This window comes from Diaphorina citri, unplaced genomic scaffold (genome assembly GCF_000475195.1).
Source record: "Diaphorina citri unplaced genomic scaffold, Diaci psyllid genome assembly version 1.1 scaffold241, whole genome shotgun sequence".
Lineage (NCBI taxonomy): Eukaryota > Metazoa > Arthropoda > Insecta > Hemiptera > Psyllidae > Diaphorina > Diaphorina citri.
In genome coordinates this window covers 38822-53358 of record NW_007377678.1, presented here as the reverse complement: position 1 = coordinate 53358, position 14537 = coordinate 38822, and the positions used below count along the sequence as shown (strand labels likewise).

The following is a 14537-nucleotide window of genomic DNA, read 5'->3' as shown; positions in this document are numbered from 1 at the left end:
CGTTTTTATTTCGTAGCAATGGAACAACTGCTACATTAGACGCTTGTAGCCTGTGTCGTAGCATGCCCATCCCGGACAGAATTTCCCGGTGAAGCTACGTTTTCAGTTAGGCAGCATTTGCCGCGCGACATGACTTGTTTCCATTGTAGCATGTATCTCGCTGGATTCCTTCATAACATACTTCGTCCCTCAATCAAGAAAACAAACTGAAATACTAGAAAACCAAAGACGAAAAGCCGCGCGGCACGTTTTCATTTGCAATACTGGGCAGCATTTCTTTGATCCGGACCAACTTCAAACGGATTAAAATCCCAAGGTCGCGCGGAATTTATTTAATTCATCATCATTTGGTCTGAACAGTAACTTTTTTTTTCTTCTTTTTCAAGTTTGATAGAGGGAGCTGTAACTGCTGGTCATATCGTCCCGAAATCGTAGAGAGAAGGAAGACAGGATAGAAGAAAGCCATCCGTTCCAAGAACGAACACTATCCGTTCAGGATAAAATCCGCCTCGGGCGGGATTCGAACCCGCGGCCTAGCGTTTACAAGGCAGACGCGCTACCAACCAAGCTAGACTGGCGAACAGTAGGTAAGTAAATGAAACATGATTCAAATCAAGTCCTAAGAGGAAAGTACCGTCTATCTTTGTAATAATGTATGTATGATGCAAATGTCGGGATGATTGACCATCAGGTCACTTGAATGACTTACCTATGTGATTCATAACTAGGAGATCTGTCCATAGACCTGGATCTTCTCCATTTACTGGGTGATCTGCTGCGTATGGATGGGGGCGAGAGGTCATGTCTTTTCACTCTGCAAACATTCAATACAGAACAATAAAATAGAATATTTGTTTTATTTACACAACAAAATAAAATGTGATAGTACATCGTACAATGGTCAAGTTTGTCTATGGGACAAAAATTCAAAGATCTAATACGAGTATATATAAAAATAAATTAATATCATCCGATTGCTATGAAACTTTGTGAACTTATTGCTTGCACTCCCGTGAAGAGTTATAGCTATTTTCCGGTTCGTTTTTGTTAAGCTAAGCCGAGCAAGACCACTAAATGGATGAGTGACATGAACGGCCATGCCTTAAGGATTTACCAGCAGAAATCCGGAGCGAAGCGACGGATTTCGGCTAGTAATAAATAACAGAATCCGATGAACTGTAAAATCATATAACAAATATAATAAATAACAAAATACAACCTATAAAAATGTCAGAATATTTAAGCCCATCGTTCAATTACAAAGGCTACCAGCCTGGTTATCTTGGTTGGTAATGCGTCTACCTTGTAAGTGCTAGGCCGCGGGTTCGATTCCCACCCGGGCGGATTTTATTCTAAACAGATAAGGTTCGTTCTCCAAATGGCTGGCTTTCTCCTATATTCCTTCTCTCTTCGATTTCGGGACGATAAGACCTCAGCAGATACAGTTTCCTCTATCGAACATATTTATATATTTTTTAACCTCTTTTAAGTTGCTTTACTTGCTTCTATCTAACCTCGGCCATTACTTACCTTGGTGGAGATCTCAGTCTATCTCGCTTGGACTTCTTGCGACTATGGTGTCGCTCCAGTCTATCTCTCTCCTTGTCTAGTTCACGTCTCCGTCTGTCTCGTTTGCTATCGTAGCGGGGTGGCGACTCCATGTAGGATCTTCTCTCGCGAGGCTCCTCCACCTCCTTGTACTTGCGTTTCTTCCTGGAAAATGAAAATCAAATTAAAATATACAGGGTGTCCCAGAATTTATGCTTAAATTGTTTTTCTCGGAGCCTGTTTGAAATTTCAAAAAAAAGAAGTAATTTTTTGATTTTTGATATGGATTTTTTTGGCAATATCGCGATGCGCGAAAAAATTCGCGAAGTCCGCGAATTGGGTGCCAACTTTGGATTTTTAAATGAGAACCCCTATTTTTTTTATTACATATTCGTTTTTTACGTTAAATTGAATGTACATTCGACTACTCACCCGAATTTTTGCGGTTCGCGGTTTCCGCAGAATTCGGAAACCGCGAATCACAAAAATGCCTCAAAAGTACAAGTGTGACCCATCAAATCGGAGTATTTTTTTGCTCCAAAATTTTATGATTTCATTATTATTTCATTTTGGTCCAATATTTTGCTGTTTGCGATAGCGCGGTGTTCGCGAAATCCGCGAATCCTACATATTTTTCAAATGTACGTGTCTGATATATCAAATCATGCTATTTTGAACGTATAAATCTTGTGGTTGTATTACTTTTTCAATTCACTTCTTTTTGGACGATTTGCTGTGTTCGCGGATTCCGCGAACCGTCAAAAATGAAGCGAATTGGAAAAGTAATATAACCACAAGATTTATAAGTACAAAATAGAATGATTTAATATATCACACACGTACATTTGAAAAATATGTAGGTACCCACTCGGCCACGGAGGTTGCCTTCTCTGAAAATTAAGTATTCCTCACCTTTTCTCTTCATCGCCCGCATGTCGTTTCCTCTTAGGACTACTCGAGCGATGTTTCTTCCTCCTCTCCGTCCCCGGGGACACACTATCCCTAGTCCCCGGAGCCCCGGGCGGGGTGTGTGGGGACCCAGTGGGTGGGTCCTGTGGGGTCGGGGGCGTGGCACGACTCAGGGTCGCCTCAGAGGGAGGTCTCTCCAGGGAAGGGGATCGGGAGGTATCCTTGTTGTTGCCCGTGGCGTCGGCACTGTGCTCGTTATTGTTCGAGGGGGTGTCTGGCGGGTCGACTGAATCGTCCTCCGCCTCTGGTTTGGACCTGGCGGGGGAACATGGGATGGGAGAATGGTTTAGTGAACGGAAGAAACATGGGAATATTAGATAAACTCGATGATGACAACCTGAAAACATGGGAATATTAGATAAACTCGATGATGACAACCTGAAAACATTGGAATATTAGATAAACTCGATGATGACAACCTGAAAACATGGGAATATTAGATAAACTCGATGATGACAACCTGAAAACATGGGAATATTAGATAAACTCGACGATGACAACCTGAAAACATGGGAATATTAGATAAACTCGATGATGACAACCTGAAAACATGGGAATATTAGATAAACTCGATGATGACAACCTGAAAACATGGGAATATTAGATAAACTCGATGATGACAACCTGAAAACATGGGAATATTAGATGAACTCGATGATGACAACCTGAAAACATGGGAATATTAGATAACCATCAATCAATAAATCAGTCAATTTTATTTGTAGAGATATACAATTGTATGTGGTACAATGTTAAGAAAACTAAACTAAAACTAAATCTATAATAGTATAATAATCTACAAAAATATAATCTGTGATAAGCCCACCGTGTCTGCCATAATACCTATATGCTCGTTATTGTTCGAGGGGGTGTCTGGCGGGTCGACTGAATCGTCCTCCGCCTCTGGTTTGGACCTGGCGGGGGAACATGGGATGGGAAAATGGTTTAGTGAACCTAAGAACTTGCTCAACTTGCTCAGGAAAAGGGTTCCTGCTGAAGCTCCTTGAAGATTAGTTGATTAGTTTGGGTTCAATAATGTGAGAAAACCACCTTTGAGATGCAACATCTTTGACAAACTTCAGCAATATCAATATCAGATCAAATACCTACTTCGTTCGATTGCTTGCTCTCTTTTTGACAGCAGTTCAATTCAATTCATTTTTTTACTCTAAAAAGGGTTCCTGCTGAAGCTCCTTGAAGATTAGTTGATTAGTTTGGGTTCAATAATGTGAGAAAACCACCTTTGAGATGCAACATCTGTGACAAACTTCATCAATATCAATATCAGATCAAATACCTACTTTGTTCGATTGCTTGCTCTCTTTTTGACAACAGTTCAATTCAATTTATTTTTTTACTCTACATAATATAACAATAGTCAGCTCCCATGGCGTAGTGGTCACTGCACTCGCCTTGCACGCGGGAGACCCGGGTTCGATTCCCGGCGGGGTCAAGAAATTTGTATCATGCAAATGATTGATCCCGTGACTGGCTGTTGCGGGGCCCACTCAGCCTCGTGAGGAAAATGAGTAGCTATGACATGTAAATGCGCATAGCGACCGGTGCCAGCATGGTAGGTAAACATTGGTTGTTAGGATTATTGAGATACTTATTGGGAAAAATCCTACAATGCTGCAGGGAGCACCAAAGTTGTGACATAATTACATAATAACACAAAGAAATTGCATTTACATAGTAGAATTTTAGCGGTATTATGCCAAGTGGGTTGAAATCGATAAATTAATCCAACACACTCCCATGTAACTTACCACTGTTGTCATATCTTCCAAACTTCCTGATCTTGTTCCGAATCTTTCGCAACTTATGAAATCTTTTCTTCGGCGCCGCCGCCAATTTTGACGGCTCCTCCGTCCCACTTTCACCTCGATTCACCCCCACGCCACCAATGGCCCGGGGGATTTTCGACGGAGCCTTTCCATTGGCAGCATTTTTCAGTTTATAAGGCGGCAAAATGTCACCAAAAAACCAAAACTCACCTACTGGACTCCTGACTGTTTCTCTCATCCCGCGCGGGGGATTTGGAAACCGACCGCCCGTCCACCTCCATATCACTCCCGGGCCGGGGCGACACCGGGGCTGACGGGCTACGAGCGTCCTCTCCGGCCAAATCCTCATTCTCCTTATCCGCAGGCGATCGGGTATCCCGGGGCGGCGGAGAGCCGCGCTCCCGCTTCTCCTTCTTCGACTTTTTCCGCTTCTTCTTCCCGCGGGACGAGGAGCCCGGGTAACTGGAATTGCTGGTCTCTTGACTAGGGAGCGGACTGTAGCGGGAAGACTTTTTCTTCTTCGCGTCCTTCGAGTGTTTGGAGGACTTGTGGGATTTGCTGCTGGACCGCGGAGACATCTCCTGCGAGTAATGGCGGCTAGGAGATCTGAAACGAAAAGGACCATAGGTTTTTGTTGAATGAAAGAATTTCAACTCTAAAGGTAGAAACACACTAGCATCACGTCACGTTATGGTAGTGTGTTTCCTCATCGGACGTCACGTGGCTGTCCTGAACGAAATTACCTACGATCATATGGGAAAACTCTGAACTACAGCTTTGACTCCCCACGCGTCGTGATAGTGTGTTTCTACCTAAGATTTTGGATTTAGTTTTTGTCTCCACGATATATCCATGCCCCATTTCCCCATAAATCCTTTTTCCTTATGCAAGATTCCCACTTTTTCCTCAGTCTACCTCTCTTTCTCACAGTGCACTTCCAATCTCTTGACATAGTTTTTAGTTTCTCATCTCTTATTTCTGTGTAAAACAGGTACATAAATTATAAATTAATAGAATAGGAACTTATCTGTGTTTAACAGGTTTTAATCAATCAATCCATAATCGTTCCATCATGGGACGGGTCGATGTACGCAGCCTCTCCACCAATTTCGATCATTGTATCTCTGCTCCCTCTCGATGTCGTTCCAATTTCCTTGTTTTCTTTGAATATCAGCTCTGATGACATCACTATATCGGTTTTAGGTTTTAAATAAATTATAAATTAATAGGACCCAATTTCCTTGTTTTCTTTGAATATCAGCTCTGATGACATCACTATATCGGTTTTAGGTTTTAAATAAATTATAAATTAATAGGACAAGGAACTCACCTGTAACTCGCCTTGTGTTCAGACCAGACATCTTCGGGCGCCAGGTTAGCCCGTTCATACCCATACGAGGGTGACCTATAGGAATTATGTTCAGGGGAAAGTTGCCGAAGTGAATCCCGCGAGTTTTCCGACCGCAAGTGATTGGTTCGCTCGTGACCAGGAGGATGCCTGCGCATCTGTACAGAGATAGAGAATAAGAGAACATTAGGAGAAATCGAGTACATTGTCGGGTAGAGAAAGCGTACCCCCAATAAAAGCACTCATTGAAAATCTAAGACAAAGGAGCTGAGCTGGGCTGAAGGAAAAAAAAACTTTTTTACAGACAATTTTTTGGAATTAAAACTTATGGTGGTCAATATCGGGTGCTTTTGATTGAGTGTAAAAAAAAACCCAATATGACCTCAAATGTCAAAAGAGTTGAAGCTAAGAGATTCAAACACCTCTATCTAAAGACTAAAGTTGTGTCCAAACATAGTCGACCAGCCGTCAATCAACAAGGTGATCCTATGTTATCGAAGCAGTGTGCAGGCTCAGTTGACATCGATGGACATGTGTGGACACAATTATTTCATAAGCCAAAAAATGTTATCTCACCTCGGAATGAGCACTCAGCGACGTCTTAACTCCAAGCGGTGCTGACACGGGACTACCGGCACCTCCCTCGCTCTCTATCTCCCCAGCCTCTGGCGATGACAACTCCTCTGAGCTTACATCCGAATACTCCACCAGTGGCTTCACACTCCGGTCCCGCCGAGGAGGAGTCTCCCTAGACGAGCGTTTCTTCTTCTTCCCGCCTGAGTGCTTGGACTTTTTCGACTTCATGTCTGGAGTGGCTAGATCTCGTGGGGAGTGAATTTCACCATCCGAGGAGTGGTCCTCATCGGAGACGACTTGATCGACAAACCCGGCGGCTGTGTGAACGAGCCCTGGTGTTTTCAATGTGAACGGATCATTCGGTTGTCCGTTCCGACCACCAGAGGGCATACTCTAGAACCTATGCAGGAGAGAATGGGGAGAGTGTCATTAATATGTAGATTGTAGTGCATTAATTGCATAGGTAACTTATTTTATCCTAATCAAATTAATTTCGAAACCATTTTAAATGACTAGTTTGGGTAACTAGTATATCTATCTTGGGTTTTGGGTGTAATGGTAATAAAATTACTTTTTATTCAACAAAATTACACAGGGGAGCACCCAAGTTGGAAACCTCTGGTCTAGTCTATATTTCTATGTACAGAGTGTTTCAAAAGTCCGGGGACCCCTGAATATTTTTTGAACGGCTAAAGATGGGAAGCTGAAATTTAGGGTATTGATTTATCTTTTCAAATACCATTTTTTGAAATAGTCGCCAAATTTTATCCGGAGCCAGGATCGATCCCAGGGGGCCCAACTTTAAAATTTTAAATGAGAACCCCCTACTTGTGATACATCATATCAAAGGTCTTAAAGAACGTAGTACTTTGGTACAAGTTTGAGCTCGATTCGACAACCAGGGACGGAGTTATGGACTATTCAAATTTTCATATTTTCATGTTCTCCCGCCAATAGGAGGAGCACCAAAAATGGAAAATTCATATCGATTGGTGATTTGTGTTTCAAATAGGTCCCACTAATGATTCATATTGAAATTCGGTCCCAAAAATAAAATTTCGAAACATCCATTTTCACCCCCTGAGGCCTTAGGGCCGAAAGTCTAAATTTCATTTTTGGGTCTGAATTTCAATATGACCCATTAGTCGAACCTATTTGAAGCACAAATCACCAATCCATATGAATTTCCCATTTTTGGTGCTTCCCCTATTGGCAGATGAACATGGAAATATGAAAAATTGAATAGGCCATAACTCCGGCCCTGGTTGACGGATCGAGCTCAATCTTATACCAAAGTACTACGTTCTTTAAGACCTTTGATATGATGTATCACAAGTAGGGAGTTCTGATTTAAGATTTTAAAGTTGGCCCCCCTGGAGCCGCCACTGGCAGAGACAGAATTTTGAGAACCACTGCAAAAAATGGTTTTTTATAAGAAATAACTATATGCCAAATTTCAGGTTCCCATCTTTAGCCATTCAAAAAAATATTGAAGGGTCCCCGGACTTTTGAAACACTCTGTATATGAAAACAATTAACACTTGAGAAACAAAATAACCATGGAAAATATGCAATAAATAAACGGACTTTTTGCTACTTTGCTACTTGATCAATTGTTTTTAAATGGTGTCTAATATGAATCTAATTAACCTTAATAGTGCAGTTTGAAGCCTATTGGAGAATGGAGGGGGATGTTGTATTCAAACTCCCCAGCTATTTGGTACCTCTTAAGACATTTGTTTTAGAAAAAGACTCTCCCACTTTAGAATAGAATGGAATACATATAAGTGCTTATCCTGCTGGGACAGGACTTGAAAGTCCCTTTACCCCTACAGTCTAACCAAGGTCTTGATCTTGACAGAATAAGACACCTCCTCTTTATTGAATTTCGAATGATATTAAAAGGAAAATGAAGTCAAAATTTTATGAATATCCAATTATACGTACAGTGGAGCCTTGATTATTTCAACTAATTGGGACCGGGGGTGGTTGAAATGATCAAGATTGTAATGGTCACTTCCTCTGATAAGATAGGATTTTGGAGTTGAAATAATGGAAGTTGCAATAATCAAGGTTCTACTGTACCTAAAGCCTACAGTAAAGCATAAAATTAAGGTAAGAAAGGAATTATTTACAAAGCATTTAGCTTTCAAGGTTTAAACTGAGAAAGAAAACAGGGAGAAACAAAATACCCAGAGAATCAGAGAAGAAGGAAAGAAGGAGAACCAAGCAATTGAGAGGAGAAGTTGCAATAATCAAGGTTCTACTGTACCTAAAGCCTACAGTAAAGCATAAAATTAAGGTAAGAAAGGAATTATTTACAAAGCATTTACCTTTCAAGGTTTAAACTGAGAAAGAAAACAGGGAGAAACAAAATACCCAGAGAATCAGAGATTGTAAGAAGGAGAACCAAGCAATTGAGAGGAGAGAAGCATAAAAAGAGGAAGTTAAAAAAAAGGAAAGGAGAGTTAGAAACAGATAGAAAAGGAAAACAAGTTAGAACAGCCCAACCCAATGTAATTCAAATTTTGTTTGCTTTGACTAGCAACTAGATAGCTAAAAAAAAAAACCCCTAGAGCCTAGAAGAAGTTTAAATTCTGTGATAAAAAATAACACCATTTTGGTAGTTTTGACTGTAAAAATCAGAATAAGAGAGAGGGGGAGAGTGGTTATGTATGCAACCACTCTACTTTATGTACCTAATTAGTGTGTTTTTTTTTTACAATATTTATAAATAAATGAATGTTACAATGAATGTTCACACAAAAATGATCATCTCCTTTATTGAAATAGAAAGTAAAAAATTGATCACATCAAGAGAAAGACATTCAGGAATGTTATAACAACCAACTATCAACAGATATACTCCAAGTTTCGAAGTCAATTTGTTTGTTTTTATGGACCACTTAATAAAGGCTTTGAAAAATTGGTTTGGTTTAGTGAGAAGATAAGCAAATTTAACTGCATTTCCATTTTAAAAAGAGACAAAAATATATTTTAGCATATTGGTTACTTTGAAGTTGAGAAAGAAAAGACAGATAGTTCCATAAGAAGAAGGATGTAAAAACCTTAACCACAGTAAGTAAATAAAGTAAAAAAGTACAATTACCTTAATGAATGCAAACATGGTTATTTGTTATTTAAATAGGGTACTGTACAAATAAGAAGCCTAGTGAGAGAATAGTGCACTCACTAAAACTTGGATAAAATAACAAACTAGCACTCACACCTGTTTCAACAAACAAAGAAGAGAAATCACAATGTGAATGAAATTAAGAAAGAAATAAACAAAAATTATATGAAATCATGATTGAACTTCAAATAATATACATCAGTGACATGATCACATGACATATTAAAGCTACATAAGAAGGTAATAATTATGTCATTGAGGTAAAGATTAAAGATTCAAGCTGCTAACTCAAAAAGCTACCTGATGTTAAGAGTAAAGGGGTACCTTAAGTGCCATGCCATTTGCACATGCATTTTTTTTTTTTTTTTTTTTTTTTTTTTTTTTTTTTTTTTTTTTATTTTTTTTTATATGTATAAGATAGTTGTCAGCTCAATGTATCTAAGGTACCTATTGTCTTATGCCAGTCACTCACACTTGGACCATCAACAGACCATGGTCTATCAGACAGTTGGAACGTGTGGTGGGAAAAGCTTGAGACCCATCTCTCCATTTTTCTCACCACAACTGACCTGAGTGTGAGTGGCTGGCCTTTTACTTTACTTTTTAAAAGATGAGTGTTCCACTGCTGTTTTTATTTTGTAACAATTGAAGAACTGCTACATTAGACGCTCCCCCCTGGAGCCGCCACTGGCAGAGACAGAATTTTGAGAACCACTGCAAAAAATGGTTTTTTATAAGAAATAACTATATGCCAAATTTCAGGTTCCCATCTTTAGCCATTCAAAAAAATATTGAAGGGTCCCCGGACTTTTGAAACACTCTGTATATGAAAACAATTAACACTTGAGAAACAAAATAACCATGGAAAATATGCAATAAATAAACGGACTTTTTGCTACTTTGCTACTTGATCAATTGTTTTTAAATGGTGTCTAATATGAATCTAATTAACCTTAATAGTGCAGTTTGAAGCCTATTGGAGAATGGAGGGGGATGTTGTATTCAAACTCCCCAGCTATTTGGTACCTCTTAAGACATTTGTTTTAGAAAAAGACTCTCCCACTTTAGAATAGAATGGAATACATATAAGTGCTTATCCTGCTGGGACAGGACTTGAAAGTCCCTTTACCCCTACAGTCTAACCAAGGTCTTGATCTTGACAGAATAAGACACCTCCTCTTTATTGAATTTCGAATGATATTAAAAGGAAAATGAAGTCAAAATTTTATGAATATCCAATGAAAAGTCCCTTTACCCCAGCAGTCTAAACAAGGTCTCGTATATTTGATGGGTTAAAGAATAATACATACAACTAACAATTCAGTAAACTGTAGGGACAAACAGCTCCAAAAAGATGGGTTAAGCTAATACAAATTACTGTAACAGTGGCTTATGGCTTATACAGGGGTGTCCTCCTGGTAAAAAGACCTTTAATTTGATATATAGGTCGACCAGGTTTGGACAAGTCCTTCTATGGGAACAGACAGACAGACAGACAGACGACACAGAAGCGAATACAATAGTCCGTCCCTTATACCTTTTTTTTTTATTACTATCGTAATAATAAAGGAAGGACGGGCTGAAAAGAGATGAAGGGAGAGATAAGAGGAAATACGAGAATGAGGAAGAAAGAGTGGGAAAAAAAGGGGACCTTTTTTATTACTATCGTAATAATAGAGGAAGGACGGGCTGAAAAGGGAGAGAAATCGAGGGAAAAAGAGGGGAGGAGGGAAAAGGAATTAAAGCGTTTCTCCAGTAAGACGAAAATAAGCGAAATTGAAACAGAAGACAGTATAATGCCGGGGTTGAAAAAGAAAAGAAACAGTGAAGGAGGGAAGGGAAGGGGGAAGGGAAGAAACACAAATGTCGCTCCTGTATGTTGGGAAAAATATTCTGGACCAGTGGCGGCTTCTAAAATAGAATTTGTTCTTATCGAGGTTTGAGAGAGGGAACTCTAACAGTAACAACGGAGGTCTAAAGTGTGTTCAAACATAGTCGATCGACCTCGATCCACATCGATTGAGCCATTTAGGTGCTGGGTCAACACAAGAACACCAGAAAGTAACCCGTTGAAATATTTGCAATCAAAAAACGAGTACAATTTTTTGTCGATGGTAGGATTCGAACCCGGGACCTTCTGCATGGCAAGCAAGCACGTTACCACTGGACCAACCGTGCCTTCCTCACATTAAGTACTCATAACACGCAAGCTTATCTCTTTTCACAGGTACCTACGTAATTTATTACTTTACTTTCTCTACTGATTGGAATCTTGGTCACACTGTTGATGTTGGAAGAATTTTTCTGGGAAGGTAAAAGGGGTTCAAAATCCCTTTTACACCCACAAACAGTATCTGGATTCACAAATAATGCATTTACAAATAAATATGAATGTTTAAATATTTTTTCACCTGTGTAGAGGTACACTTGATTTTTTTTTTTTTTTTTCTTTTTTCAGAGTAAATATACAAATGTATAAATAGCTGCCTATACAAAGGTAAACTTGATTAGAACTCGGGTGACATTGGGCCTATGCGAACCTAATGGGAATTCCTTTTCTAAGGTCCAGAGTTCACTGAACTACTAGTGTTGGGCTGTGACAAGTATAACTTCCTCATAGAATTTTCTACCAGGTAACTACAACTTGACAACTTTGAGCAATAAGATTTCTGTCTACTCCAGCGATCATTAACAACCAGACAAAGGGTGGTTATTCGTCAATTAATGGAATAGTTAACAAGTCTCCCAATAAGCTAAGTATAGGCCTGACTCAAAGTTTTGCTCGGTTGTCATTCTCCGGCCATCTTGAAGGAAAAATTACAAGCAACAAAAGAGAAGTACCAGGTACTTGAAAATTACTCAAGTCTTACTAAAACTACAAATTAAATGATGAGAAAGGGACTTACCTCAGTATTCGGCCGAAGATTGCACTTTTTCACTTCACATCTACTGTTTTAGATGTCTGGCTCTCATCACAGAATCACAGAAAAAAACTGTATTGCCTGTTTTGACTGGACAATTTCTGCTTAGACTTCAGTATGAAGATTAGTTTAGAATGATCTCAAAAGATGGATCTCAGCAATAGTTTACTTCTTTATCAGTAATATGGATTGCTAAAGGAATCAAGAGATAAACTCGGATAAATTTCATTCAAATCATAAGTTGATTTAGTTCTCCATTTAAAATTTCATCCATCAATCGAATCGGCCCTTCTTCAAAAAATTTGGTCGGCCATCTTTTTTCTTCTTTCGTTTTTTCATAAATATGACCTTCAGCGAAATGACGTCATCACAAAACACAAAATGTTGTGCAAGCGCTATGATCCTTGCTTTTCCTCTTCAAAGTCTCATTAAAGGTGGTCCATAGCAGTTTTGAAACCCTACCTTGGGAGAAAAAAGAATAGGTATAAAGGTTTTTTTTTTTTTCGTAAAGATCGTACCTACCTCGGTACCATCACTTTTGTATTACCTACTCCAAAGCAATTTCTTTCATAGCCATGCCTTTCAATTAACGGAAAAGCTTGGCCACAATTTTTTTTGTCCTGCCCGAGATTCGAACCCAACACCTCCAGACTCCAGAGCCCGTTTCCACTTGTTCGGAAAAAAAAAATCGTCGTCTGTCGGATCGACATCACCGCCGTCGACCGGACCGACCGAGATCGGAAAAGCATTCGATTTTCTTTTTTCGACCTACTCGTCGCAACAGCCGGCAACACCTACGCATCTGCTTTTTTTTTTTTAAATCAAAATCGAGTTCGACAAAATCGGTTTGTCTTGAAAAGCCAGCCTGCGCATGGTTAGCTAGGTTGGTAGTGCGTCGGCCTTGTTAGCGCTAGACCGCGGGTTCGATCCCCTTGAACAATCAGAAGTCCAGTTAGGTGAGTTGGCTTTCGGTGAATTCTTCCTTTCCTTTTCCTTCCAACAAGCCTACTTAGCTTGAGGGGTAGTGCGTCTGCCTTGTGAGGTTGTTCGAATCCCGCCTGGGGCGGATTTTATCCTCTAAACAGATAAAGTTCGTTACTCTCGGAACGACTAGATTTTTTTTTTCTTGTCTCCCTTTTATCTCAAATTTACACAGTTACACATCCCTCTATCAAGCCTTAAAAGAAGAAGAAAAAAAAACGCTTGTAAAAGATGAGAGGGCAGAGGGCTCAAGTAATTTTGGTGTTCTTTTTTTTTTATCACGCGCCGCCCACTTTGAGATAGCACAACAGTAATGTGCTGTGTGAGCGTAAGTGGCGCTCTCAGCCTCAACGGAAATTTCAAGAAGTTTATTTTTGATTTTTTAACGAAATTGGCGGAAATGATTTGGAAAAGATTGAAAAGAATAAAATAAGTAAAAAGATTTTCTTCTTTGTGGAAAAGTGATTTATAATTTAATCTACTAATTTTGAAACTCGACAGGACAGGTTAAACTTTTCTTAATCCTACAGGCTATAATCCACACCTGTCCTAAAGAGGAATCAAACACTTGAGTATGAGTGTACTGTACAAGATACCTACCTAAAAGTATATACTACCTACAATCTGCAAAACAGGTAAACAGGAAGAACAAGAACTGATTATAATGGGCTCCCGAAATATCTGTACAATTTGCCAGGAAATATTCCTGTTCCAAATAGAACTGTAACTGCTAGGGTCTTATCGTCCCGAAATCGAAGAGAGAAGGAAGACAGGATAGGAGAAAGCCTGCCGTTCCGCGAACGAACATTATCCCATCAGGATAAAATCCGCCCCGGGCGGGAATCGAACCTGCGGCCTAGCGCTTACAAGGCAGACGCGCTACCCTTCAAGCTTACTAGGCTGGGGGCAAAACATAGTTAAATGAATTACCATGGGGTTATTTTCTGAAATTTTAATTTCCCAAAAATTTTACTCTCACTTCTTAAATTACTTAACGGCGCCCTCTAGCACTGATTTTCAAGTAGAAAAGTTTGCTCCTGACGGCAAAAAGGAGGAAAAAGTTTGAGTTTGCTTAGGGAAGAAACTGAGCAACTTTTTTAGGGTGAAGTATTTTCGGAACAAAATTTAGGACACATATCCTAGGAGGACGAGTAGAGAGCAGAAGAAGAAGAAGAAGAAGAAGAAGAAGAAGAAGAAGAAGAAGATGAGGAAAGAGAAGAAGAAAATTAAGAAGAGGAAGAAGAAGAAAAGGAAAGAGAAGAAGAAAATGAAGA

The 14537-nt window shown here is 39.6% G+C and overlaps 1 protein-coding gene across 1 annotated transcript in view; it reads right to left on the bottom strand.

The window, feature by feature from the left end:
• LOC103506525 (cyclin-dependent kinase 12) overlaps positions 1-12590 on the bottom strand; it is a 59280-nt gene extending 46690 nt beyond the window's left edge. The window contains exons 1-8 of the mRNA XM_026821565.1: positions 12268-12590; positions 9338-9457; positions 6229-6628; positions 5635-5810; positions 4515-4910; positions 2461-2772; positions 1531-1713; positions 710-814 (exon numbers count right to left, since the gene is read on the bottom strand). Of these exons, the coding sequence (XP_026677366.1) occupies positions 710-814; positions 1531-1713; positions 2461-2772; positions 4515-4910; positions 5635-5810; positions 6229-6618 (1562 nt within the window). The 5' untranslated portion in view covers positions 6619-6628; positions 9338-9457; positions 12268-12590. The remainder of the gene's footprint in view (positions 1-709; positions 815-1530; positions 1714-2460; positions 2773-4514; positions 4911-5634; positions 5811-6228; positions 6629-9337; positions 9458-12267) is intronic.
• Between the last annotated feature and the right edge of the window lie 1947 nt (positions 12591-14537).